Here is a 27693-nt window from a genome sequence, read left to right as displayed (position 1 = left end):
GCTCCAGCTTGAGGGGGAGTGTTGAGAATAGGTGGTTTTAAGTAAAGTTATTTTATATTAAGATGCTATTTGTATTTTAGTTTTTTATAATGGGGCTTTATTGTAATTATGCTTTTAAGCCTCTCTCTATTTAACATAGAGAGGCCCTAATATTGGAATCGGGTTCTTAGTTTTCCTATGCAGCCGCCTCTCTCTCTCTCTCTCTTCTCTCTCTAGGACTCGGTTCATCTTCTACAAAAGGGAAGTACATGACTCTTACACAACTGACAACTAGAACAAAGGGAACCATCAACCTTATTATGCGAACTTAACCGTGAAATAAAGCCGCTCGACACCAGTTTCTCAAGAGAAGCATTATTACAATGACCCAAACGACAATGCCAAATATTTGGCTTATTATACGAAGATAAACTCAAACAATCCTTAGATGAATCCAATTTGAATGGTTGACCAATGGACGATTTTGATCCAGCTCTACGAACAGGTGAAAAAGTCTCTTTAAGGATATACATATTTCCCTTTCGCTTTCCCTCAACGAGCGTCTTCTTCGTGAGTGGATCCTTGACACAGACAGAAGAAGGAGTAAATTCGACGCAAGAATGAATGTCATCAACCAATTTAGAAATTGAAATGATATTTTTGACAATATTAGGAGAATGAAAAACATTGGACAATTTTAGGGAACCATCAGAAAGAGGAATATTCACATTTCTAGTGTAAGTTATTGGATGGAGAGCTCCATCTCCAGTTTTAATACTTGCATTTCCATGATAAGGGATAGGTTTCAAAATCTTACCAATATCACCTGTCACGTGAGCTGCAGCTCCAGAATCAACATACCAAGTTCCCTGATCACCCTGTTTGAAATTCAATCCTGACAAAGCTGATATTAAAAGGCTCTTGACATTGTCTTCATCCCATTGATTTCCTCCAGCTTTTCCCTTGCTCGACGACCCTGTGACATTCATTTTCCCTTTGTTTTGCAGGTTGTGCCAACAATTTGCCTTGATATGCCCTTTTTTGTTGCACAAATAGCACGTTGGAACATTTTTGAAATTGTGATTTTTCGAAAAACTACTTGGCGGCATGCTAGGCGTGGGCAACAATCCACGCCCCCCTTGATTATTTCTTATTTGTCCATGTCCTCCTCGAAAGTGGCCCCGTCCTCTCCCTGAATTTGTCCCTGTAAACAATACTTCTTGGTTTCCTGAATTGTTGCCTACATCTTCTCCTTTAATGGAAATTTCATATTGTAGTAATTTCGCTCGAAGGTCCTCAAAGTTAGGAAGTGAAGGAAGACACAAGAGAGATGTTACCAGCATATGATAATCTGATCCAAGTCCGTTTAACGCTTGTTGAACTTTATCCTTATCAGAAATCACACAACCCACCATAGCCAATTGATCTGTGATGATCTTCACCTTGTTCATATACTCTGTAACAGTCATGCTTTCTTTCTTTAGGAGTTGAAACTCCCTCTTCCTTGCCTCTGAGATCTGAGAATAGGTCTTCGCAAGTTGTTCCCACAACTCCATTGCTGAGCACTCATCTGGAATACCTACAAGAACCTCTTGCGAAAGAGTAGAGGTAATGTAGGCTACAACTGCTTGATCTTGTTTTCTCCAAGTGGTGAATTCAAGATTTCGAACCGACCTACTAGAAGCCTCTCCCTTATCGTTTTTCTGGTGGTGCGGAGATCGTTCCATCTAGGTGTCCATAGAGATCAAGACTCTTAATGAAAGGCAGTATCTGCCTCTTCCAGGTCAAATAGTTGTTGTTACTCAGTTTGTTCGAGATAAGTTGACCTAGAAAACTAGATGGCAGGGTAGGAGAATCCATGAAAACTGAACCGAAAACTGAATGTATCTGACTGCTGCCAAACACTTAAGGAATGACTTTAGAACTGAAATAAATTCAGACCAGATTAAATGAAGAAGAAAAAAAAATAAAGAATAAAGAATTGGTATTTTAGGTCTGGAAGGAATGACCAGAAATCAGAAATCGGGAATAAAGGGATGAATTTGGATCAGGAAAATAAAAAAAATGATTCGCTTCAGATCTGAAGTGAACTCAGATCAAACCGTGACAGGGGAAGAAGACACAGCAACTAAGAAAACAGATCTGATATCAGAATACACGTCTGGGTAGATTCGGACTTCAGATAGTCTTTGGGTCCGACTGTCTGATCCAAATCAGACGTGATGAACAAAAAAAAAAGAATATAGATAAAGAGGGCAGCAGTCACACAACCGAAGAGATCTACGATCAGATCTGACCGATAGTTAAAGAAAACAGAAGGTTCAATAAGAAATAGAAGCAGTCGATGACTAAACAGAGAGGAGGGGAGAGGATGATCGACTAAACAGAGAGGAGAGGAGAGGATGGTCGACTAAATAGAGGGCACGGTAATAGAAAAGATGGCAAATGGAAGAACCTGGAAGAATCAGCACTTGGGACGTTGATCTCGCTGGATAGTCCTGGACGAAACAACACCTGCAGTGTCGATCTCGCTGGACATGCCCTTCGGAGTCGACTCACGGTGCAGAAGCCTCTGATACCATGTGAGAATGGCCCTGAGAGAGAGAGAGAGAGAGAGAGAGAGAGAGAGAGAGAGAGAGAGAGAGAGAGAGAGTTGCGGCAGTAAACGGGGAGACTTCGCAACCGATGCCGTGCCCTACTTCATGTATATATATATATACAAAGTAGTAACTGGGTTGGACCAAATGTTTAGATCCATACCCAAACATAAAGTTATATGTTACATTAAAGAACCCAACGTTAACTGAAAAACCCGATCCAGTTTATAATACAATCTTAATAAAGAGTATTCAAGAAAGCATGACGAATGGGAGATGAAAAACTTCAAGATCTTGTCTTGGATTTTTTCATCCGTTGAAACCAAGATTAACACCAACATTATTAAGTTCAAAAAAGCTTCCGAAGCTTGGGTATATCTTGAAAAAATGTATACTTCAAGAGATTTGTCACACAAATATTATCTCCAAAAGATTGACCCTCCAACAAAATGATATGACTATTCGGGAATACTTTGCCGAATTATCTTCCATTTGGGACGAGCTAGCTATGCTTGAACCAAAGTGGAGTGTTGAAGCGATCTAATTAAGACATAAACGACTGGAGGAAGATCGTTTCTTCAATTTCCTAAATGGATTTAGACCCGAATTTGAACAAATTCGGTCCTCTCTTCTCTCCGCTTTCACGACTCTCTCAATTGAAGATGTTATCACTAAATTAAGTGGGGAGGAAACCTGTATGGGGATTATTAAGAGTAATCCTAGCATACTTACTACTTCTTTTACTCAAGAAGATTGTGAAGGGGTGAATGTCGTGTCAAGACCGGTGAATAATGTGAAGACCTACAAACCTCCTCATTTTAAGAATCAAGGTCAGGGAGGAAATGATCGATATGGAAAATAGACTATAGCAAGTTAAATTGTCATTTTTGTAAGGAACCGGGGCATATCAAGCCCATCTGCCCAAAATGGAAGAAATTATTTGCAATGGCTATGGCATCTCAACTGGAGGAACGCCCATCTTCATCAAATGGGTCTCTTTCTCTTCAACAAATCGTATAAGCTTTATAACCTCTTCTCAAAGGAGGCATTTCCGGAGCCACTATGTCAACTTCCTCTCCTCCAGGTAAGACATCTTGGCTTTTAGATTCCGGTGCATCTTTTCATATGACCCTAGGTGCTTGTTCTCTTTTCGAATTTTCTTAAAACTCTCTTCCATCTTTTGTCTCAACGACGAATGGAACCTCTTGAAATTAAAGGAATATGCAATTTTGAAAGACAAGATTTTTTTATTCCAAAAATTCGTCTTATACCAAAACTAAATCTAAATTTATTTTCGGTCTCTCAACTCTCAGACCATGGTTGCGATATAAAATTCTCTTCTAATAAATGTTGGATATAGGATCGCCAGTCCGGGAGGTTGATTGGGGAAGTCTCTAAGAATGAAGACCTCTACTACGTTGATTTTCTTCAAGTTCTCAAGAATCAATTTTGTATTGTTGTTCAAAACAAAGATATTCATGTATGACATAAGAGATTGGTACATCCCAACATTGTTAAAATCTCTTATTTTCCTTTTATTAAAATTCTTTGTAAAGGAGATTTTATATGTAATGAATGTATTCTTGGGAAGATGAAAAGTCTACCTTTTTCTCAAAGATCCATGTTGTAACGACCCCAATCCATACCTTTTAAAAATGCGGAATAATTTTTTTTTTCTAAGAGTTGCGGAAACCTTCCCAGAGATCTGGGGTCCTCACAGTTCCACTTTCCATTGGATAGCCCAACCACCACAAACGAAGTTGCAATCATCATCCATATCAACCAACTAAAACTCTTTTATTAATGAGTAAAAAATTTCAAAGACAAGGTTTTATTCAACTGAAAATAAAGCGACAACTGGAAAGAAGCAGGAAGAATTTAAGAAAGATCTACTCTGTCCTCTGTTGAAGCCATCAGGCTCAAGTATGACTCTCATCCATCTCCAGATGCATGTCCAACTTCACTGTTCACCATATCTTGTGAAAAACCAACAAAGTAGGGTGTCAGAACCGAAATTCTGAGCACAACTACTTCTAAAGAAACCAGGTATGAGAAAGAAAATGGATAAGATTTCATGCAGTGATTTGAGTGAGTGCAGATATAAAATTTGTAACATTCAAATATCCCTAACTACCAACAATTGCATATACTCACCAGTCAAGGACAGTAAAACAGTGTCATATATCAAGAACTAAATAATCAAACCTTGCAGCATGACTTCACAAAGTAAATCATATGCTACTACCAAATTATGTCATGATATCAAGAATGATTCAAACATGCATGATCTAATGCACAATAGGAAAATGCATGATTATATGCAATGCATGATTTCTTATGTTATCTTTCATTTAAGTTCCATCTTTCCATATGCATGCCCTATTAGATGCACACATCCTTAAGTTCCTATTTTTAATTACAGTTGCCCGCGGATACACCAAACGAGTACAAACCCCGAGGTCAAGTAGGTTCCCAGGGTAGCTTAACACACAATTTGTATTTTATTACTGGGTTCCAACTTAGCCCTCGATCGATATCAGGAAACAATACCATCCATCGGAACATTAGACCTCCACATCTAATGTCGAGGACACAAGGGACAACCCACGCCCACAAGTGTCACTTCCTTGGTACCATAAACAACAGTTGTGTCAAACACACCACTCCCGGGTAAAGCAGCACACAGAGTTTTTGTATCCTCACAGTCTCCCCAAGACCGTATATCTAAGATTCTCATACTCCAGATGAGATATCCCAGAATGTATATTATACTGTTCTTATTCATTATATTTTTATTAAAGTTAATTCTTTAAGTTTGCAACACCATATGCAAAAGTAAAGTGAAAACCCGCATCCTCCCTTGCGGGGACCCATTCGGGACTTCAACCCGTATAAACCACTAGAACAGTGTAGTAATGTGCCAAACCATCTTATGTGGTTCAAGTGATGCAGTTAAAAACATATGTGAAACCAAACCAAACCCACAACTCTCCAGGCCGACGATGGTCCAATTAGGCCATCGGTGCATCACATGATAAAACCAAATTAGTGTTTCATTCATAACACTAGGCCAAAGTGCCAAAAGCATGTGCACTTATGAAATCATAAACCCAAACATATGCATGTCATAATTCATTCATATGCATTTTCAATATGTGTGTTACCTACACCACATATGGGCATTAACCAAAACCCTGTCTTCTTTTGAGTGTGTGAGTGTACATGTACCATTTCACACAATAATCAAGCGTACATGTTCAAGAAGAATTACTAATGATTGAATCATGCTCACACTCATGCGTACCATAATCATAACAATCAAGTGAAAGCATCAACCTCCACGACAAGTGTTTCCATACAATCCAATACACAAGCTTTTAAATACCACATGGACTTTAGACAAAAATATAATGTTCAGCTAGAGACATCCAAGCAAGATACATTTCATCGATAATTTCAGTTTTATGTATCCTTTCTCCCTAAACAGTGTAACATGAGCACTATTATACACAACTGAAAATTTTCAGTTTATGTTTCAATGATCCCACGCTACATCTTACAAACTTTGAGCTTAACCACACTCAAGCACCATCTTATGCCAATAGACAGCCTACAGCACCACATTAGGTAATGCATGCAAGATTCTGTCGGAACAGTTCATGAACCTAGCAGCAACGTATTACACTATTCATGTTTTAATGGTTTAGGACTTTGTATATTCATTTATGAAAATAGGAAGTCTGATTAACATCATTTGGCTAACTATGAAAACATATGGAAATCAGCCCTGCCAATCGAAATCGGGACATTCTTCAAAAATATACATGCTTTAATGATATAAGACTGTGTAAGACCATACATGATCACATGAACTCGGATTAACTCAATTCTAATAGTTAAGAAAATGAATAGAACTCAAGTCTGATAACAGGTAACTAAGACCTATGTATTCAGATTGAATATCAATTAATAATCACACAGGAATATATTTGATATAACTGATACATTAGCATAGTCTTTTTATTATAATACAAATTCTGGTTTAATGATAGAACAAAGAGTTTCGTAGGGATCAAATTTAATCACAGCTCAATGAACATAAATCACAGGTAATTGAACTGGATGACAAACTGCAACGAAATCATCAAACCATAACATAGCAAACATAGCAAACAGTTCTACACCTCTTAAAACACCTGAAATTTTTAATCCCATAGCATAAAAAGATTTGTCTAAAAGAAACTTCATAACGACTTATATTGTGCGATGCACGTAATACACATTGTGTAACCTGACTAAGCCAAGTTATACATGGCTCTCCCTATGCATATTCAAGATAAAGAAACCCCATGCCCTAAGTTGTATACCTAAATAGAATTCAAAACAACCTAAAGTCGAGTTATCGGTTCCAAAATCGAAAACTGAGAACCCCACATTAGGAACCCTTAAGGAAAAATTTTAGACCTAAAATCGTTCAATAGGTTTACTAGATGAGGTCTACAACGAAAACCCCCAAATTCCCCATTCATTGTTAGCAAACCCCTTTTTCCTAAATCGGAACCCCCCCTTTTGTTTTCGATTTAGGGCCTCACCGAAACCCCATCACTGCTTGAATACAGCAAAACAGAAATCCCTACCGAAAACCCCAAATTTCTCATAATTTTCTGGGTGTTACGAACCCCACCTCTCAAATCACTACCCAAAATCGAACTCAGGTTCTATTCCTCACCCAAATCCAAGAAGCACCGTACCTGTTTCCGATGGTTTTCCCGGCGACCTAAGGCTGGAGGCGCGTAGGCACGGTCGGCTGGGGTTGCTCCTTGCTGCTGCCGTGACAGGGAGCTCGCTGGAGGGCTTTGATGGCAGCGGGTAGACTCGGCTGCTGTTTGCCACAGGTTTTCCGGCGTGCCCTATTCCTCCGATGCACACGCAGACAGAGAGAGAGAGACGAGGGACGAGAGAGAGAGAGATCAGTGAAGAGGGAAAACCCCTCTTCTCCACTCCTTTCATCGGCCCCCTCCACGCCGAGATGGGGGGGGGTTGGTTGGTTACGCCTTGCGTAACCCCCCTCCTGCCCCCTTTCTTTTCTTGTTAGGGTTTTATCGGGCAACCCTTATCGGGTTGCCCCTTATCTTTTAAAAAGGCTGCTACAGGGGCACGGCTCGGGTCCGGACCCGAGACCCGTAACCCAGCCCCGATCGATATGGATCCACAGTTGGATCCAAATGGATCCAACTGTGGATCCTCGGATAAATTTTAAAAACTTAAAATTCTATTCATTTATTGTTATTATTATTATTAAATCGGGATTTAAATCAATTAATCCTAATTACCCCCTTTATGGGTCCTAGATCCGAAATATGGATCTAGGCCCAATTTGAATTATTTTATAATAAAAATTTCGGGTTTTACACATGTTTTCGACAAAACCTTTTGAAATCGTTCATTCCGATGTATGGGGTCCGGCTCCTCTGATATCTAGAGGAGGATTTTTTTATTATGTGATTTTCGTGGATGATTATACTAGGTTTTGTTGGATATACTTTCTTAAACATAAACATGAAGTTTTTTCAACATTTAAAACGTTTCATATGATGATTTTAAATCAATTCAATGGAAGTTTAAAAATTCTTAGATCTAACTTTGGAGGTGAATACCTTTCAAATGAATTCAAGAGTTATCTTGAAAGTTATGGTATTCTCCATCAAAAATCTTGTCCAAACCCCCCACAACAGAATGGGTTAGCCGAACGAAAGCATAGGTATATTATTGAAACAACTAGAAACTTGCTCTTTTTGCAAAACATTCCAAAGAAACTCTGGGTTGAGGCAACTCTTACTTCAGTCTATCTCATAAATAGACTTCCATCAAAAAATTTGAATAAAATTTCTCCCTTTGAAAAGTTATACGAAAAAGAACCTGATTATAGCAGGTTAAGGTTTTTTGGATGTAAATGTTTTGTCCTTACGGATAAAAATGATAAGCTTTCCCCAAAGGCCATTCCTTGAGCCTTTCTTGGTTATTTAGAAACTCAAAAGGGTTTTCGATGTTATGATATTAAAAATGACAAATTGTATGTTTCCAGAAATGTGAGTTTTTTGGAAAATCTTAGTGGTTTTGAAAGCCCAGAATCACATAATGAGAATGTAGACTATTCTTTTCTATTTGAACTATTAGTCAAAGATGATGATACTAGTGATGATGAGTCATATCAGAATGACTCAAGTGATAATGAAATTGAGGAAATCATTCTTTTGCTCTCCTTTTCTCATTAACATATCGATGAGGGACCATCTAGAGACCCTATCACCTATGTTCATAGAGATAAAAACACCTTCAGAAGTGCTCTTGAAAGATATGATGATGCTAGTCAGACTGTTCCTCAAAGTGAGGAGAACTTTCGTAGGACCGAAAGACATAGGAAAGATCCCTCTAGGTTCATCTCTTTTGACTCTTTTTCACCCAAATATAGAGCCTGTCTTAGTGCCATCCATTCTTACGTAGAACCTAGAAACTTTGAGGAAGGAAGAAAATGTCTTGAATGGATTGCTGCGATAAAAAATGAACTTGGTGCTCTGAAAAGAGCCAAGACGTGGGAATTTCAAGACCTTCCTAAGGGTAAGAAAACAATAGGGTGTAGATGGGTGTTTAAGGTAAAAACTAAGAGCGATAGATCTCTTAAGAGAGATATAAGGCTCAATTAGTTGCCAAGGGATATAGTAAAAAATATGAGATTGACTATGAAGAAGCTTTTGCGCCTGTGGCCCGAATGGTCACTGTCCGATCTCTCATCACTGTTATATCAATCAACAAATGAAACATCTATCAAATGGATGTTAAGAATGTCTTCCTGAATGGTGATTTAAATGAAGAGGTATATATGGATGCTCCACCTGGAATGAAGACTTACAAAGGGAAAGTGTTTCTTCTTAGAAAAACACTTTATGGTTTAAAACAAGCTCCTAAGGCTTGGTATGATAGGTTTAACTCAGTAATATTAGAAAATGGTTTTTCCTCTTGCTTTACTGACACTGACACTGCTTTATTTGTTAGAAAAACTAATGAAGGAATTTCTATTTTGCTTCTATATGTGGATGATATGCTTATAACCGGAAGCGACTCTAAAGGGGTTAAAAGCATAAAATCAATTTTAAAGGATAGGTTTGAGATGTCTGACTTGGGATTTCTAACATATTTTTTGGGTATTGAAGTAGCATACTCTCATAGAGGGTATTTTTTGTCTCAAACTAAGCTTGCATATGAGATTATTGACGGGTCAGGTATTACATATGATAAGGTTTGTGAAATGCCTGCTATAGTGGGATCTAAAATGAAGAGTGATGATGTTGTTCTTCTCTTAGATCCTACCCCCTACAGACAACTTGTAAGATCGTTGATGTATCTAAGTATTACCAAACCCGATATCTCACATGCAGTTTCAGCATGTACCAACTTCTGTTCACATGAGTGTCATCTTACGGGTTGTAAGATACATAAAGGGTACTCTAAATAAGGGAGTTTTCTTGTCCTCCTCCTCTGATTTAAAATTAATTGCATATACTGATTCTGACTTGGGAGGTGACCCGAATAATTGTCACTCCACCACTGGCTTCTGTGTGTTTTTAGGAGATTCACTAATTTCATGGAGATGTAAAAAGCAACAAAAAGTCTCTTTATCCTTCACTGAAGCTGAATATCGTGCCATGGCAACTAGTACCATGGAGATTGTGTGGATTCATCAGCTTTTGGAAGATATGGGAATTGTCGTAGAAGGACCCACCAAGTTATGCTGTGATAACAAAAGCGTCATTTACATTGCCAAAAATCATACTTTTCACTAGCGGACCAAGCACATTGAGATGGACTGCCATTATGTTCGAGAAGCTTATCTGAAAGGAGTCATAGATCTTTCATATGTAACTTCAGAATATCAATTGGAAGATTTCTTCACCAAAGCATTGTGTGCTCCGCGCTTCAACTTTCTTCTTGGCAAACTTTCGGTCATCCTACCCTAAGTTTGAGAGTGGGTGTTAAAATATGTATATCTCAATCTTGTAATCCAATACATATTATATATATATATATAAGGTACTACATATACATATATTATATATATGTATATGTATATACTTTATATATATATATAAAATATGTATTTTCTCATTATTAGCCGTAGGGGTAGTTTAGGCATTTCGTGTATTTTTGCACATATTCACATTATGAATATGCATGTAATTTTTATCCTTATTCTTTTTATTTTTACTTTTTCTTTCTTTTTCTTTTTGACTTTTTGACCAACCTTGGGGGCCCAACCATATAGACGTTGGGCCCTTCCAATGGTCACAATTGTGACCGTTGGAGGGGCTCCAACGTCTACATGTTGGCCCCTCCAAGGCCTCTTGATGTGTATAAATAAGGGCTCTCTCCTTTGTAAATGGCATTGCTTTGGGTCTAAGCCCAAGCTAATTTTTATTAATGTTTATTATTCATTTGTATGCCTTTGTGAGTTTTGTATTGTGCTTTTGTGCACAAGTGTTTCAAGTGTTCTTGATTGTGCGTGTGTGCACGTGTTCATTATCAAGAATGTTGTAATCTTGATCCTAGTATCTTGTTGAAGATACTTTTACATATCTTGAGCCATGTTGCATCACCATCGACTGTCTGTAAAGTCCTACTTGCCACCTGCTCATGAAATGGGTCAGTTTTATAACAAACTGGTAGGTACATAAACAAACAATATAGAATAAATAAAGCAGGACATTCAGAAGATAAACTATTTATTTCATTAAAAGCAATAATTACCATGTGTGCAAGAATGTAAATCTACCCTAGCATGAGCAATTTATTTCACATGCAAAGTACAATTAATCCGAAGGAAAGATACAACACAAGACTATATGCAGTTAACTAGCACACGTAGCTAATTATTATAAGGAATTACGTAAGCTGTTTAACTAACTAGTATAATGTCACAACGAGCATAAACAGTTCAACTAACAATGAGAACATGTTAATTTATGTTTCAATATTAACTGGCCTTGCAGGTACGCACAAGGCACGAATCATAGAAACAACTGAGACTAGTTCAGGGGTCTATTATGCCATGTATTTTCAATACCCTGAATAGCTAGTTGAGTCCGCTCCTAAAGAGACGTTCGGTGATCGAGAGAAAATTTTCCAAATGCCACTCGTTCCAATGGATGCATCCAACTTCTGCAGAAGTGTCTGAAAGTTATCTTTTGTAGCTTATTTTTTCTAACTCTGATTATTGGGAAAACTGAGTTTTGTGCCCGAAATAGCCATTAATGGCCTGTCCATCGGAGTTTGTGTACCATCCATCATCTTTCTTGATGAACCATGTCGAATGGGTACGATGGAGGTTTTTAACCGCCGCCATAACTTAGAAGAGATTAACCCTAATTGAATTAACGTTCTTTCCTCTCACAGCCGATCTCTCTCTCTCTCTATATATATATATATATATATATATCTATCTGCCTCGGTTTTGGTGCTCCTTATTAAGGTTTTCACATGGTATCAAAGCGGTGGATCTCGGGAGCGTGAGCACGTGATTGATCGACATAAAAAAAAAATTAAAACCGTAAACAGGTGTGCGTATCTTTGCTTGTCTTCTAATTGCAATAGATCTGATCACAGATTTGATGTTTGACTAATGTCATGACACAGATCTGTAATTAGATATGAAAGTCACAGTGATACATATGTTAACTGGATCGGGTTGCGGCAGAGTTGGGTGTTGCGAGCAAATAAATTTTTTTATGTAGATCCTGTTTTGTGGGAGCATATTTTTTTTATGTCGTGGGATTACTGTAGGAGTACAACTGTTCATAATGATGCCGAGGTTGATTCTGTTCTAGTTTTTTTTTTCAAATCTACGTTTCTATTTTTTTTTATTATTCGATTCTGATGTGGTGAAATAGCCTTGTGTGGTCGTGAAAGTGGCTGTTGCGTGATCATAAAACATGTTGTTCCTGCATCAGATGAAAGTGTGTTGTGAAAGTGGCTGTTGCGTGATCATAAAACACGCGGTTCTTGTATCAGCTGAAAGTGTGTGGTTGATGAACATGCTGTTCCTGTATCAGCTGAAACTGTTAATTCAACACTGAAGTCGTGAAATAGTCGTGTGTGGTTGATAAACATCCCAGATTCAGAATCTGAGAGATTAATACAGTGAATTTCTTTTGGTTAATTGCAGCTGTATAACCGTGTGAGTACTCTTCATTATGGGTGAAGTTTCGAAATTTGATTCCAAAATTGAAACTAGTGGGGAATATAAGGCATTTGCAAACCCCTTCTCGTATGGTTCTTCTGTGAGATTGAATGAAACAAACTATGCCAGGTGGTCCAGAACTTTTATAATGTCGGTATCTGGACATCATAGAAAACACATTTTGTTGGAAACTGAACCTAATGAAAAGGTGAGAAAATATATTACTTGGGATGAAGATAATGACATAGTTATGTCATGGATCATGAACAGTGTCGAACCTCATATTGTAGATGGATTCATTTACTATAATACAGCCAAACAAATGTGGGACATTCTTCGAGATACGTACTCTCAAGAGACGAATGTGAGTCGTATCCTGCAAGTCGAACAAGAGATATACAATTTGCAGCAAAGAGATCAGACCTTGGCTCAATATTATGCCTCAGTAAAAACAACATTTGAAAGACTCAATGCCCACAGGCCTCTTTGTTGTTCGCAGTAAAGGGATCATCAGGAACAAACTATGGTTGCTCGGTTTCTCACATGTTTATCTTCAGAATTCTCTGTTGCAAAAGTCCAAATGTTAACTGGATCCGATGTACCTACTCTTGCTGATGCATATAATCGTCTGAGTAGACTTGTGATTTCTCTTCCACAATCTCAACCTATGTCCCAGTCATCTGCTCTAGCTGTCCCATCTGGTTATGGACGTGAAAATTTTTAGAATATTAGAGGACGAGGACGAGGACGAGGATGTGGAAGAGGTATGGGAGGCAGAGGCAAACTTCAATGTACTTTCTGTGGAAAATCTGGACATTTAGAAGATCGTTGCTGGGATAAGCATGGACGACCAACCTCTTCTGCATCAAAGTCTAATGTTCCAAAAGCTAATGTTACTACACTAGAGATAGCAAATGCAAATGATAACACTTCTGTAAATGACAGTATCATCCTTAGTCAAGCAGAATATGATGAGCTGATAGCTCGTCGTCCTTCAAGCTCCTCTTCTCCTGTAGCTGGTGTGGCCTACTCAACAGGAGATCATCTTCATCTGAGTGATAGTGAGTGGATTATTGACTCTGGTGCATCCAGACAATTGTGTGGGAATTCGCTTTTCTTTTCAGATCTAAAGGATATTATTGTTCATCGAGGAGTCTCATTAGCAGATGAGAGTTCCTCACCTGTTGTTGGTCAGGGAAATATTTCTATATCCTCTTCCTTGCAGTTGAAAAATGTCCTTCATGCTCCCTCATTTCCTCAAAGTTTACTCTCTGTTAGTTGTTTTACTAAAGAACTAAACTGTAGAGTGGTATTTGACCCGATGGGTTGTCATTTTCAGGATTTGCTGACGGAGAAGAAGATTGGTGGAGGCTATAAAGAAAATGAAGTCTACTACCTACATCATCCAGTGGGCAATGTTTATGCTGCAGTAGAACACTCATCTAGCCCTGTTCAGTGGCATCGTCGTCTTGGCCATCCTTTATTGTCAAAGCTTCGTTATGTCTTCCCTCAAATTCCTTCTACTATATCATTTCAGTGTGAAGCATGTCAGTTGGGCAAGCATCATCGTAGTTCGTTTCCTTCTAGTCAGAGTCGGTATAGTCATAAGGTTTTTGAACTTCTTCGTGCAGATGTATGGGGTCCTAGTAAGATTCCTACCTGGACTTAGTGTCATTATTATCTTGTTATTGTTGATGATTTTTCGAAGTTGTCATGGGTGTTTTTAATAAAAGAAAGATCTGAAGTTCCAAGTATTATCAAATACTTAATTCTTGAAATAAAAACTCAGTTTAATCTGCTGTCAAGATTGTTCGCACTGATAATGCTCTTGAGTTCAAAACAAAAGCCTTGTTGCAATTTTATCAAGACCATGGCATTCTACCCCAAACTAGTTGTGCCTATTCCTCTCAACAAAATGGTGTGGCTGAGCGAAAACACAGACACCTTCTTGATGTCGCACATACCCTTATGATTCAATCCAATGTTCCTGCGTTATATTGGGGTGATGCGATTATCACTGCATGTTATCTGATCAACCGCATGCCTTCATCTTCCGTAGGAGATCAAATTCCACTACATATCCTAAATCCTAATGCCCCACCCTTCTCTTTCTCTCCGAAAGTCTTTGGGTGTATTTGTTTTGTGCACAAACTTGGACCTGACCGTGATGAATTATCTGCTCAAGCTACAAAATGCATGTTTATAGGTTATCCAAAAAATCAAAAGGGGTATAGATGTTATGATCCAATTTCTCGGCGAGAGTATGTCAGTGCGGATGTATCTTTCTTGGAATCCATTCCATATTACTCTAGTACCGGCACTCAGATGCAAGTTAATCCAGCTGATTCTTTTCCACTTCCTGTATCTCCTTTTCCTTTGGAATTTGAGTTCCCATTACCGAACCAAACTTTATCTTTCTCACGGTTTCATAATCATCCATTGGTATATGTGCGTAGAGCTCCACCTCCTCCAGTGCCTTCATCTTCTTCTTCTCCTGAGGTAAGTACTACTGATAACAGAGACCTTCATGATGATGATAACAGGCCAATTGCTCTACCGAAGGGGACACGACAATGTACATTATATCCCATATCTCATTTTGTGTCCGATGCCGGAATTGGAAATCAGATGAAAGCATTTATTTCAGCCTTATCAGCTGAAACTATTCCTCTGAACTATCAACAGGCAGAGCTCGATAATAGGTGGAAGCAGGCTATGCAAGAAGAAATGGATGCCTTATTGTTTCAACATACATGGGATCTAGTTGATTCCCCAGTGGATGCTGACATTGTTGGATGCAAATGGGTATATATAATAAAGTACAAATCAGATGGTTCTATTGAAAGGTACAAGGCTAGATTAGTAGCAAAAGGGTATACTCAGACTTATGGTATTGATTTCTTTGAAACTTTTTCTCCTGTTGCACGGATGGGTATCATTCGTCTTGTTCTCTCCGTTGCCATTCACCACGGATGGAGTTTGTGTCAATTAGATATGAAAAAATGCATTTCTATATGGGGATCTATCTGAAACAGTATACATGCAACAACCTCCTGGATTCGAGGTTGAGGGGGAGTGTCAGAAGGTGTGTAGATTGAGAAAGACGATATATGATTTGAAACAAAGTCCGCGTGCATGGTTTCAAAAGTTGTTTGAAGTGATGTCAAAGTTTGGCTTCAATAGGTCGGCGACAGACCATACTCTATTTATTAAGAAAACTAAATCAGGTATTGTTGTTATGGTGGTATATGTGGACGACATCATTCTTACAAGAGATGATATGAAAGATATTGAAGCTACAAAGGCTCATCTTCAGAAACATTTTGTTACAAAAGACCTTGGTTCACTTAGATATTTTCTGGGTATAGAAGTTGCCAGGAGCCGTGAAGAGATGGTTTTGTCTCCAATGGAAGTGTGTTCTTGACTTATTAAAAGAGACTGGAATGTTAGGAGCTAAACCAGCAAATATTCCCATGGACCATAAAGTTCAGTTGTTTGGAGAAGGGTCGAAACCTGTTTATAGCAAAAGCTATCACTCACTGGTAGGGAAGCTACTATATGTAGCTGTAACCAGACCTGATATTGCTTTAGCAGTAAGCAAGGTTAGCCAATTTATGAACAAACCAACTGAGGTGCACTGAAATACAATAATGATTCTCAGGTACTTAAAATCTTCTCCTGGAAAAGGGTTATTATTCAAGAAAGGTGGAACCATGGAAATAGTGGCTTACTCTGATGCTGACTATGCAAGATTTGTAGTGGATAGAAAATCTACCATAGGATTCTGTGTGTTTATGGGAGATAACCTAATTTCATGGAGAAGTAAGAAGCAAAATGTGGTTGCTAGGTCAAGTGCAGAATCAGAATATAGGGCTATGGCCCAAACAACTGCTGAATTAATGTGGGTTCGAACAATACTAAATGATCTTCAGGTGAAGGTTTCATCTCCTATGACAATGATGTGTTCCACGAGAGGACAAAGCATATTGTGGTTGATTGCCACTATGTAAGAAATATGGTTCAAGCTGGTCATATTGCTACCAAATATCTAAAGTCGGAGGACCAAGTTGTAGATATGTTTACAAAGCCTTTTGCTAGACCAAATTCCTCAAAATGTTGTGACAAGCTGAGCATGATTGATATCTATGCTCCAGCTTGAGGGGGAGTGTTAAGATTAATGGCCTATTGAGTTTTTAAGCTTAAGTTTTCTTAAAAGGTAGGTTATTAGATTTTTCATAAATAAGGAGGGACTTGTAAGTAATTTTTTATATTGGCTTTTCTCTATTTAACTTAGAAGAGATTAGCCCTAATTGAATTAATGTGTTCTCTCCTCTCACAACTCTCTCTCTCTCTCTCTCTCTCTCTCTATATATATATATATATATATATATATATATATATATATCTGCCTCGGTTGTGGTGCGCCTTATTAAGGTTTTCACACTCTAGTCTATTAGACTCATTTGAGCATATTGCCTCTGAAGGCGCATAGTCACCATTTTGTGAATTTCAACAATTGTGCTCATTGCACGCTATGAGGTTTCAAACACGTGCCATTGCATATTTAAGGTAAACATTGACCTCTCATCCTACTCATCGTAATACGTAATGTTCTTGTCCAAAAGTACAACTATAATGAGAGGGGTCAACTTGCTTGTAAGGTGAAAACATGACTATTATGTGATACATTGTGCTATATGCACGTTTCGAGGTTGCCACAACCTCATCATCCAATCATCGTAACACCAACGTGACGTACTTGTTCAAAAGTATGTTGTACCTGTCTAAAGGTACGACTGCGATGAGAGGGTAAACAATAAATATGTTGCAATTCATTTAGTTCAAACTTGATATGCATTGCTCTTTGAGCATTTGGCCTGTGGACGCGAACATCATTATTTTTATTCATTTCAACAGAGTGCTCATTGCACACTTTGAGGTGCATAATGACCTCTCATACTACTTATCGTAATGTATATATTGTACTTGTCGAAAGGTCCGGTTATGATAGTAGATCATGGGTTTCTCGAAGGATAACCCAACACTGTATTCCGTAGGGTATAGTATAAGTGCTTTAAATTAGCAAGCTTAGTTTCTACAAAACAAAAATACAAGTCTCCGAATTGTCGTGGATTCGAGTATCTCTCCCAAGTAACTGACTCGGGGTGTAGATAGTTGCATATAGCAACTCAGAGAGAGAACTCTAGCCTTAAAAATAGGCTTTCGAGTTTGAGAAGTCGAGCCTTGCACAAAGAAAACCCTCTTCGCGAGACTGCAATGCCTATACTCAATTTCGCACCCCTTTTGAAAGATGCAAAATGTGGTATGTGCACCTGCACACCTGCGAGGCTTGCCGGAGGGTGGCAATTTGAACAACCATGTACTAGCAAAATTTAGTACCTATGGTGCGACGACAACAAAAACAAGTACAAGAATTTACTATAGAACAAGCATATGCATACAAAATACAGGAAAACATGTAAATTCCAGAAGCATAAGGACAAGCAAGTACAAGACAGGCAGTCATAAGTCATGTTCATCTACATGTACGCATGCATGAACTATCCGTTGTTCTTATCTCAGAATTCAAATACTTTATTTAATTCATCCAAAGTCCTCGTGCAACTTTTCGTACCTCGGGAGGTTGCGACGCTGCGAGTATCTACGAGTGGAGATACGAGTCTCGAGCCGCGAAGCCAGAGCGGGATTCGTCGCGTAAACAGCAAAAGTGTGAACACTTAGTACGCTATACAAAGAACAGAATGGGGCCGAGGTAGGGCCTGCCCTGTCGGCGGAGTGCATGAGCGGCAGGGGTCGAGGCCCCTATCGTACGGAGTTTGACGAGTGGCAGGGGCCAAGGTCCCTGCCTAACGGAAAACATCAAATGGCAGGGTCCCTGACAAATTTTGAATGGCAGGGGCTGAGGCTCCTGCTTGTCAAACCTCTTGAACGACAGGGGACGAGGCTGCTGCCCGACAGAAATGTAACTTTTATATTTCGTTTTAATTTTTAATTTTTCTGTTTTTTACTGTCTTTTTGACTGTTGGGAGACGGACTTGGACTACCTCCCATTCATTAGGTGAGGCTCTATAAATAGCGCCTCACCTCTTCCTTGTATATATGCTTTTTGTAAAGCATTTTTCAGTGATATTATAAAGCCCTCTTTATTTTTCAATAGGCTTTTATGCCTTGGTGCTGTTTTGTATTTTCTCTTATGAGATTGTAATTGGTCCATTAGAGACCACGATTGGTGTGTTGGTATAAGTCTATTTTGCTTTTTGTTTGTGCATCCTTGATTCATTTCAAGAAAGAGATGTGAAAGAGCAATGGGATTATCAAAATCATTAAGGTGTCTCACTTCTTCTACCATATTTTACTGTTTCTTGCTAGACAGGTAACAATTAATTAAGATCATTGACCTTTTTCTTTTTCCTCATTTGGAGGGCTTTTTTCTGTCTCTGGTACCTGACATCATTTTAATACTGCTTGTCTGTGGAATATTGGGTTACAGATTAGTGATGTAGAGCCAATGTTGGAGTATCAAATGTTTTTTTTTTCTTTACTCTATATTTGGGTTCCTCTATTTGCAGGCTCTGGTGTTACTACTGACACAGCTACCAGTACATCTTCAAGAATTATGATTCTGTCAGTGATCCCATTTATCATTGTTCAGCTTCCACAAGTTTTTAAGCGTACTTCCTGGGACAGTGCTGCTGTCATGGTTGCACTTATTATAGCTGTAATATTATTAATCTCCTATTGCCTTTATCAGGTAATTGATCTTTCTTACCGTCATTTGACCACTCTAAGCATTTTATGCTCACGTCTTTTTCCTTTTTTTTTGTTTGTTTGGGATTATGGTTTGTCATATATGAAGCAGGTTAATCACCTCTTGTCTATTTGTGGATTTGCTCTTATTTGGCCTCTGTTTGACCATGTTGGATGTCACTGCGATTTTTTTCATGTCTGACCTGTCTATTTTATGTGTGTGCATCCTGGTTTCGTTTTATACAGGTCTTTGCGCCATGGATTCAGAAGAGAAGACTTGCTTATGCAAAGCATAAACATGTCATTGCAGGCATTTTGAGGTATATGCACCGACAAGCACTTGGGAAGCTTCTCAAACCTGATGGTACACCTAACAAAGAGACTATAATGAAGTTAGTATCTTTGTTTCGTCTTTTTCAGTTATAATATGTACATGCATTGCTTACTTATTCTCTTTTGTATTACAGGGTGTTTCGTTCGATTGATTCAGATCATGATAACCACATTTCCCCTGGGGAGTTAAAGGCACTGGTTGTTGGCATCGAGTTTGTTGACATAGATTTGGATAAGCAAAAAGCTGCAGACAAAATTATGAATGACTTTGATTCTTCTCGTGACAACCTGCTTGATAGTGATGAATTCATTGATGGAATTTCGAAATGGCTTGGTGAGGCAAAAAAAGTTGTTCACACTGGTCACTACGCATCAAATGTTTTCCATGAATTTCATCAGGTACTCTACCAAGAATTTAAATGTTAATGTTCCTCAGAGCATTTTATTTAGCATGTTCTTGTCTTTCATTTACTGTTGTGACAGGATACTGTTAATGAGGTATCTATTCTGAGTGAGGAGAGTGAGGAGGCTGTCGATGATATTGCTGATCGCTCAAAGGTGTATTTGAAGGCCGTGCTGCTGTTGATATTGGGAACAGTTATTGCGGCCATATTTGCAGACCCTCTTGTGGATGCTGTTGACGATTTTTCCTTAGCAACAAGCATACCTTCTTTCTTCATTTCCTTTATTGCAATGCCATTGGCTACAAACTCCAGCGAAGCTGTCTCAGCACTAATTTTTGCCAGCCGGAAGAAGCAAAGAACTGCTTCTTTGACATTTTCTGAGGTTTGAGCATCTCCCCTCTTTTCTAATTTTCTTGCTTAAGTTGTGCTAAAGCAAAAAATATGCGATGTTTCTGATGATATGTAGTTTGAAAACTCACTGAGCTAACACCCATTAGCATGACTATCCCATACATGAACTTGGTTAATATGCTTAGCTATAACCCATAAGATAGATTCATCCTGAATTTGTTAGCTTGTTTGTTTTCTAGGCATAGTATGAGCCCACTGGGTTGATTCTTGACCTAACCATGTCAAACTGGGTTAGTCATAAAAAGGGTCAGCCTAGCTGGTTTTCAGTGCTAGTGAATGCAATGCATGGTGTGCACTGAAGATATATTTTTGATTAACTCAAATTAATATTCATATATCAAGCATGCAAATCTGACTAATGCAAAACTTGCATGCTGTCCAGCCTGTCCATAAATTCTGGTTAAGAGGACTAACTTTCATATGTGTTCAAATAATTTAGAATTAGATTGACCGAGGAAGTCACTTTTTTCTGGAATATTTAACCTATCTGTTTCATATATTACAATAATGCATGCTAAAAGTTCTTATTTTTCCTTTCGTGAGTTTTTTATGCAACATTATATGTAAGGGTTTAACTTGTTATGTTGCTGTTTGGAGAGAAGGCTTCTTAGTCAAAATCTTTTTTGCATAAACAACAACAACAACTACGCCTTCATCCCCAAAAAAATGGGGTCAGCGATATGAACAAAAAAAGAAAATCATTCTGGGTCTTTAACATGAATCCTTCTCCTCCAATCATTTCTATCCAATGCCATGTCCTCGGCAAGGTTCAAAGCATTCATATCCTTTCCTATCATCTCCATCCATGTCTTCCTAGGCCTACCCCGACCTCTTTTAACTAATATATTTTCCCATTTCTCCATCCTTCTAACTGGAGCATCATTAGGCCTTCGCCGAATATGTCCAAACCATCGTAAACGATTCTCTCTCATCTTATTTTCAATGGGTGCAACGCCTACCTTCTTACGTATCTCCTCGTTCCGAATCTTATCTTTTATTGTATTTTCACACATCCATCTAAGCATACGCATCTCAGCTACACTAATTTTTTGAATATGATGTCTCTTGGCAGCCCAACATTTCGTACCATATAGTAAAGCGGGCCTAATAGTCGTCCTATAAAACTTTCCCTTCAACCGCAATGGCATTCTGCGATCGCACAATACTCCAGTTGCACTTTTCCATTTCATCCACCCAACCTTTATCCTATGATTTACATCTCCATTCTTTTGAATGATAGATCCCAAATATTTGAAACAATCATCCACCGGTATTTCCCGCTCCCCAAGCTTCACTACACTCCCATCATTACTTAGTTGCTTACTAAATCGACATTCCATATATTCTGTCTTACTCTTACTCAACTTAAAACCTCTGCCTTCCAATGTCTGTCTCCGTAATTCTAACTTAGCATTAACCCCAGCTCTAGACTCATCAATCAAAATAATATCATCAGCAAACAACATACACCACGACACATTTTCTTGAATTGATCTCGTAAGCTCATCCATCACTATAGCAAATAGGAAAGGGCTTAATGCAGATCCTTGATGTAACCCAACCGTTATAGGAAAATTGGTTGTCACCCCTCCACAAGTACGGACATTGGTTACTACTCCGTCGTACATATCTTTAATTATACTAATGTACTTGAGAGAAACACCTTTCTTCATCATTGACCACCAGAGAACATCCCTAGGTACTCTATCGTATGCCTTCTCTAAATCAATAAAAACTATATGCAACTCTTTGTTCCTCTCTCTATATCTCTCAATAAGTTGTCTAAGAAGATGTATAGCTTTCATAGTTGATCTTCCAAGCATAAAACCAAATTGATTCTCCGATATCATGACAACTTTCCTCAACCTATACTCAATCACCCTCTCCCGAAGTTTCATAGTATGACTGTAATAATCGGGAGAAAAAAAAAGTTTGGATCTGGGCCGGATCCGGATCCGACCCGGGTAAATCAGTCAGCTGCGTGCTTTTAAAAGCACGCAACGACTGAGGGAGGAGGTTCTGGAAACCTCCTTCCCCCTCTCGCCCTCTCGTCTCTTCCCGACTCTCTCCCTCTCCTCTCCCGTCTCCGTTCCCCATGTGGCCACCGACGCTGACGACTCGTCGCCGGCCACCACCCTTTTCTCGGTTACTGTAGGCATCGACGACCGCCGTCAACAACCTCCCTCCGCCGCTGCCGCCGCCGGCGACCACTAGGTACGCCCTTCTTTTCCCCTCTTTTCGCTCTCAGTCTCTTCTCTCTCTCCCTCACCTCTCTCTGTGGCCACGGGAGGGGTCAAATCCCCTCTCTGTGCCCCCTTTTAGCAGGGGAGGGGCACGACACCCCTCTCTGCTCTCCGATACGGTTGGGGAGGGGGGGGGGGGTGAGCCCCCTCCTCCCTGCCTCCTGTTACGGCAGAGGAGGGGCTCGCCCCTCCTCTCTGTTCCCTCTGTTCGGCAGGAGAGGGGCACGACCCTTCCCTGCTTCTGTTACGGCAGGGGAGGGGTCGAGCCCCTCCTCGCTCCCTGCGTCTCATGACGGCAGGGGAGGGTCGAACCCTCCCTGCTACCTTTGACGGCAGGGGAGGGTTGCGCCCTCTCTGCTGCCTCTTTTGGTCAGGGGAGGGGTCGAGCCCCCTTCCTGCACCATCGACTTCTTCTCTCCTTCTTTTCAGTCGGCAGGCTGGCAGGGGCGACGCCTCCGGTCGCCTGTGTCCGACTGGTTGGCAGGGGGTGATGCTCCCCTGCCGCCTGTTGTTGATCGACTCACAGGGGTTTCCAGCCCCTGCCCCTCACTCTCTCTGTTATCGCTGGCCGGTAGGGGCTGTGGCCCCTACCTAACGTCTTTGGACAGGACGACAGTGGCATTGACCCTGTCGCTTGAAACTTTTGGATCGGCAGGGCTAAAGCCCCTGCCTGTCGTTTTTGGGAGGTCGGCAGGGGCTCGAGCCCTGCCTGTCCTTTATCGATAGGGGCGACGCCCCCTGTCGCCTGCATCTGTTCTTCGGCAGTAAGGGTCATTGGACCCTGCCTCGCATTTCTTCAAGGTTGGCGGGGACCGTTACCCCCTGCACCTTGTTTGTTTTTTGGTAGGGGGTTTCGCCCCTCTGCCTTGATCTTACTGCCTCTTTGCTCTTCTGGCAAGCAGGGCGACGCCTTGGCCTCCCTCGTTGCCTTCGTAAGGCAGGGGCGCAACCCTGCCTACCCTTGCTTTCGGAGGGCAGGGGAGCAACCCTCCTGCCTCCCCCTTAGTGGCTAGCAGGGAAGGGCCTCGCCTTCTTGCTCTCTTGGCAGGTAGGGCGAAGTCTCCCTCGTTGTTTTCTTCAGGCAGGGGTGCAACCCCCTGCTTCCTGTTTCTTGCACTTATGGCAGGTGCGCAAGGGCACGATGCCCCTGCCTTTGCTTTCTTTACGTTAGGACGGCGACAGTGCCCCTGACTTTTTATTTTGATATTAGCTTGCTAAGATCGTTACTTTTGCAGCTCGTACGATGGGTCCCGCTCGCGCTCCGCGACCCGAGTCGCCAATCGCGTACATCCGCGGACGACAGCAAACTTGCAACTCTCAAAGGTAGGGGAAGATTGCACAGAAGACTTGGACAATTGAATTAAGTTTAATTAACTAAAAAGGACAATCAAATAAATATAAATGCACATATATATCATATATATTTATACGAGTACGCATTTAACTCAGGGACGCAATTTCGCAATCCTTGTCCTTTACTTCGCCGTCGTGTATCACGCAAAGGTTCTGCGTTGCACTCCTGCTTACGGCCTTTACTTTGCCGTCGCGCTTTGCGCTAGGCTCTTGCTTTTGCATATGTGTTGTTACTGCCTTGCTATTGCAGATGACGCTTATGTATTCGCTCATTGCATACGCGTTTGAGGCATCCTCGTGGAGGATGCAAGAGACATCTATCACTCCCTCTTACGACAAGAGTTCAGTCGGGAGCAGGCGATACACCTTCGTCTAAGGAGAGTGATACCTCATAAGGATCTTGGCTCTTCGTGTGCGCAGTCCTGCAGAGTCGACTTGAGATTTTAGGGAACTGCGCAAAAACATCAAAGACTGCTCCAAATCGAAGCATTTGGAAGGATGTGATTGGCTGGTTCTGCTCGCCTTTTTGGCATATCTCGGGTGATCTCGAATTGGGGGTTCGAGCGAACTTATTAGCGGGTGTTCTATTGAGAAACCCGTATCCCGTTTATCGAGGTCGGTATCGAGTCATGCGAGACATGTAGATACCCCGATAGTGGATGTGATTCGAGATAATCACATGCATAATGTTGGCACAAGGTACTGCTGTTTCAAAAGATAAAGTAAAGTTGATAAACTTTACATCTTTGTGAAACACTCCTGTTGAGGCTTCTATTGAGGAGCTATACCTCTTTTATCCTAGAGTACTTGTAGTCGTGCACAACACGTCTAGTACTGCGATGATCGGATGAGACGGTCGTGCAACCTCGAATAACGCTAAATGCAAAATGTTGTAATCACATAAATGGCCTCACATTCGCCTTCACAGGCAAGATGCTCGAGTGGTTTAAAGATCACAACATAGAATGGGTCGTTAGTTAAGCAACCCCTAACGTACCTATTCGCTTCTATGTGTCTGTCAAGGGAGAGGACAGAGCGGTACAAACTCCAATGGACAGGTTGTTAACAACCACCCTACGGGCAACGATCCGGCCTCCCCAGTCATTGGAGTTAGGGGAAAGGGGCTACATTAGTTAGCTCAACACTTCTGCAGAAGTTGGATACATCCGTGGCACAGCCTCCTTTGGGGAATCCTCTCTCGGCTAAAGCCGTCCCTTTGGTGCGAACTCAACTAGCTATTCGGGTTATTGAAAATACATAGAATAACAGACGCCTGAACTAGTTTCAGTTGGTTCTACGTTTTGCCTACGCGTACCCGCAGGTTAGTAATTATCGAAACATAAGGTCTGTTCACACAGGTCGTTGGGTCGGGAGATTCGCTTGCACTACTGACTCGCTTGCACTACTGATTCACTTGCACTACTGACTCGCTTGCACTATTGATTCACTTGCACTACTAATTCACTTGCTTGCTCGGTAGTTCAATATGCTACTCGTTGAGTTGTGCACGTCTGTCAAGGCGTTACTCTAGTTGGTTAAACTGCTTACGCAGTTCTTTGCGGAGTAATAAGGGGTTTCTCATACTAGTTAAATGCTTATAATAATATCATTATACTAGTTGCTACATATTAGCATGTGACTTGCTTTATCCCTTGGTCGAACTGTTTGGTGCTTATTGTAGCGTAACACTTGTTGGCTTGCATCTCTTATGATTGATGTGATTGCATACAACTCGTAATCTACGAACTGGTGGCAACTAGGATTGATGTGACCGCTTGTCTTATAAGTTGCTTACATATTGTGATATAACTGTTGCCGTATGATTGCTTATGAATGACTTGTGATGTAATGGTTTATGCCTTATGATTAATTTAATTACTTGTTCATGGACTGAGCCATTTTATGGTAATTATATGTTTTACGAGCATTGTTATGAGTGCTTGTCTTATTCAGTTGTTTTGTTTGGCTGACGGGTAGAGTTAGTTACCTTTCGCCCATAGAATCAACAGAATTGCCATATTTGCGCGTTCTCATGTGTTGTTTACACATGCTTTGAGGGCCTATTTGAGGATTGCAATATTCTTTGTGGCAATAACACGATGCGTAGGATTATATGTTTCTTCGTGAAGTGATACGATGCATGTATCACTGAGTGGGGTGTGTGTCGAGCACCTGATCTCCAAAGGATTATCTGCGAGGGCGTGTATGATCAAGACCAGGTACCCGGCTAGAGTGGTAGATTCTCTGTGAGGATGTACACTGTCCACGAACGGGTAGCCGCAAAGACGGTGAACTCCTGTGAGGAAGTGTATGGTCCAAGACCAGGTATACCATCTAGGGCGGAATTCCTTGTGAGGTTATACATTTCCCAGACCAGGTGATCCGGCGTTGATCTTGTCGTTTGTATTAGTGACTATTGACCCCGAGAGCGGTCATTTGTGTTGATGCGTGTATCACAATGATTTTCATTGGATATGACATTTGTTGGGGACCCGCTTCCCAAAGGTTTCGCTGTGGGGGTATGTATGATCAAGATCAGGTGACCCGACTAGAGCGGTAGAATCTCTGTGAGGATGTACACTGTCCACGAACGGGTAACCGCGAAGACGGTGAACTCCTGTGATAAAGTGTATGGTCCAAGACCAAGTATACCCTCTAGGGCGGTAATTCCTTGTTAGGTCGTATATCTCCCGGACCGAGCGATCCGATGTGGATCTTGTGTTTTTGCTTACCACATAAAGTTATGGTGAGCTGTGACGATCTTCTGAGATTGTTTGTGATAGCCAACTATGAATTCATAGTTTCGGCTTTCTGTTTTAGCATGATTACATGCTTGACTCAGGTGTGAGAATCAGATCGTTAGCGATTTGAGTTAGTGATCATGTTTTGGACCTTCTACGAAAGGGTGAGCTTTTCTGAGAAGGTATGACACCTTAGTGCGTCATAACCGGTGATGGTTAGCCGCGTAAGACTTTGAGAGATGAGGATAGATTAAGGTCGTTCAGGACAAAGCGTTGGTTAGAAGTAGCGAGTGACAAACTATGTCCTGGTGGTGATTAGATGCAGAGACCTCGTTCTAGGAACGAGGACAAGCTTGTTGCGTAGTAGTTCACAGCTTACGATCAAATGGATCGTATGCTGCGTTGGTCAGTTGCACTGCTTACTTGCTTTGAACTGCTTACTTGCTTTGCACTGTTGACTCGTTTGCACTATTCACCTGCTTGCATTGCTTACCTGTGTAACTGCATATCTGTTTTAAACTGCGTAGCCTACTGAATTAAATGTACTTAATTCAGTTTCCTATTAGTTTCGCCCATTCTATGGGTACAAGTGGTGATTAGGTATTCTACGGGCGATGGCGCGATTGCAAGATG

At 40.5% G+C, this 27693-nt stretch overlaps 1 protein-coding gene across 1 annotated transcript in view; it reads left to right on the top strand.

Moving 5' to 3' along the window:
• LOC149843635 (sodium/calcium exchanger NCL2-like) overlaps positions 1-27693 on the top strand; it is a 78070-nt gene that overhangs the window by 41374 nt on the left and 9003 nt on the right. Inside the window, exons 3-6 of the mRNA XM_089999979.1 lie at positions 19398-19579; positions 19822-19967; positions 20043-20307; positions 20392-20694. Coding sequence (XP_089856105.1) covers positions 19398-19579; positions 19822-19967; positions 20043-20307; positions 20392-20694 — 896 coding nt within the window. The remainder of the gene's footprint in view (positions 1-19397; positions 19580-19821; positions 19968-20042; positions 20308-20391; positions 20695-27693) is intronic.

The sequence above is a fragment of the Nuphar pumila genome, chromosome 3 (genome assembly GCF_984573655.1).
Source record: "Nuphar pumila chromosome 3, dmNupPumi1.hap1.1, whole genome shotgun sequence".
NCBI lineage: Eukaryota > Viridiplantae > Streptophyta > Magnoliopsida > Nymphaeales > Nymphaeaceae > Nuphar > Nuphar pumila.
This window is presented reverse-complemented; position numbering and strand designations above follow the sequence as displayed.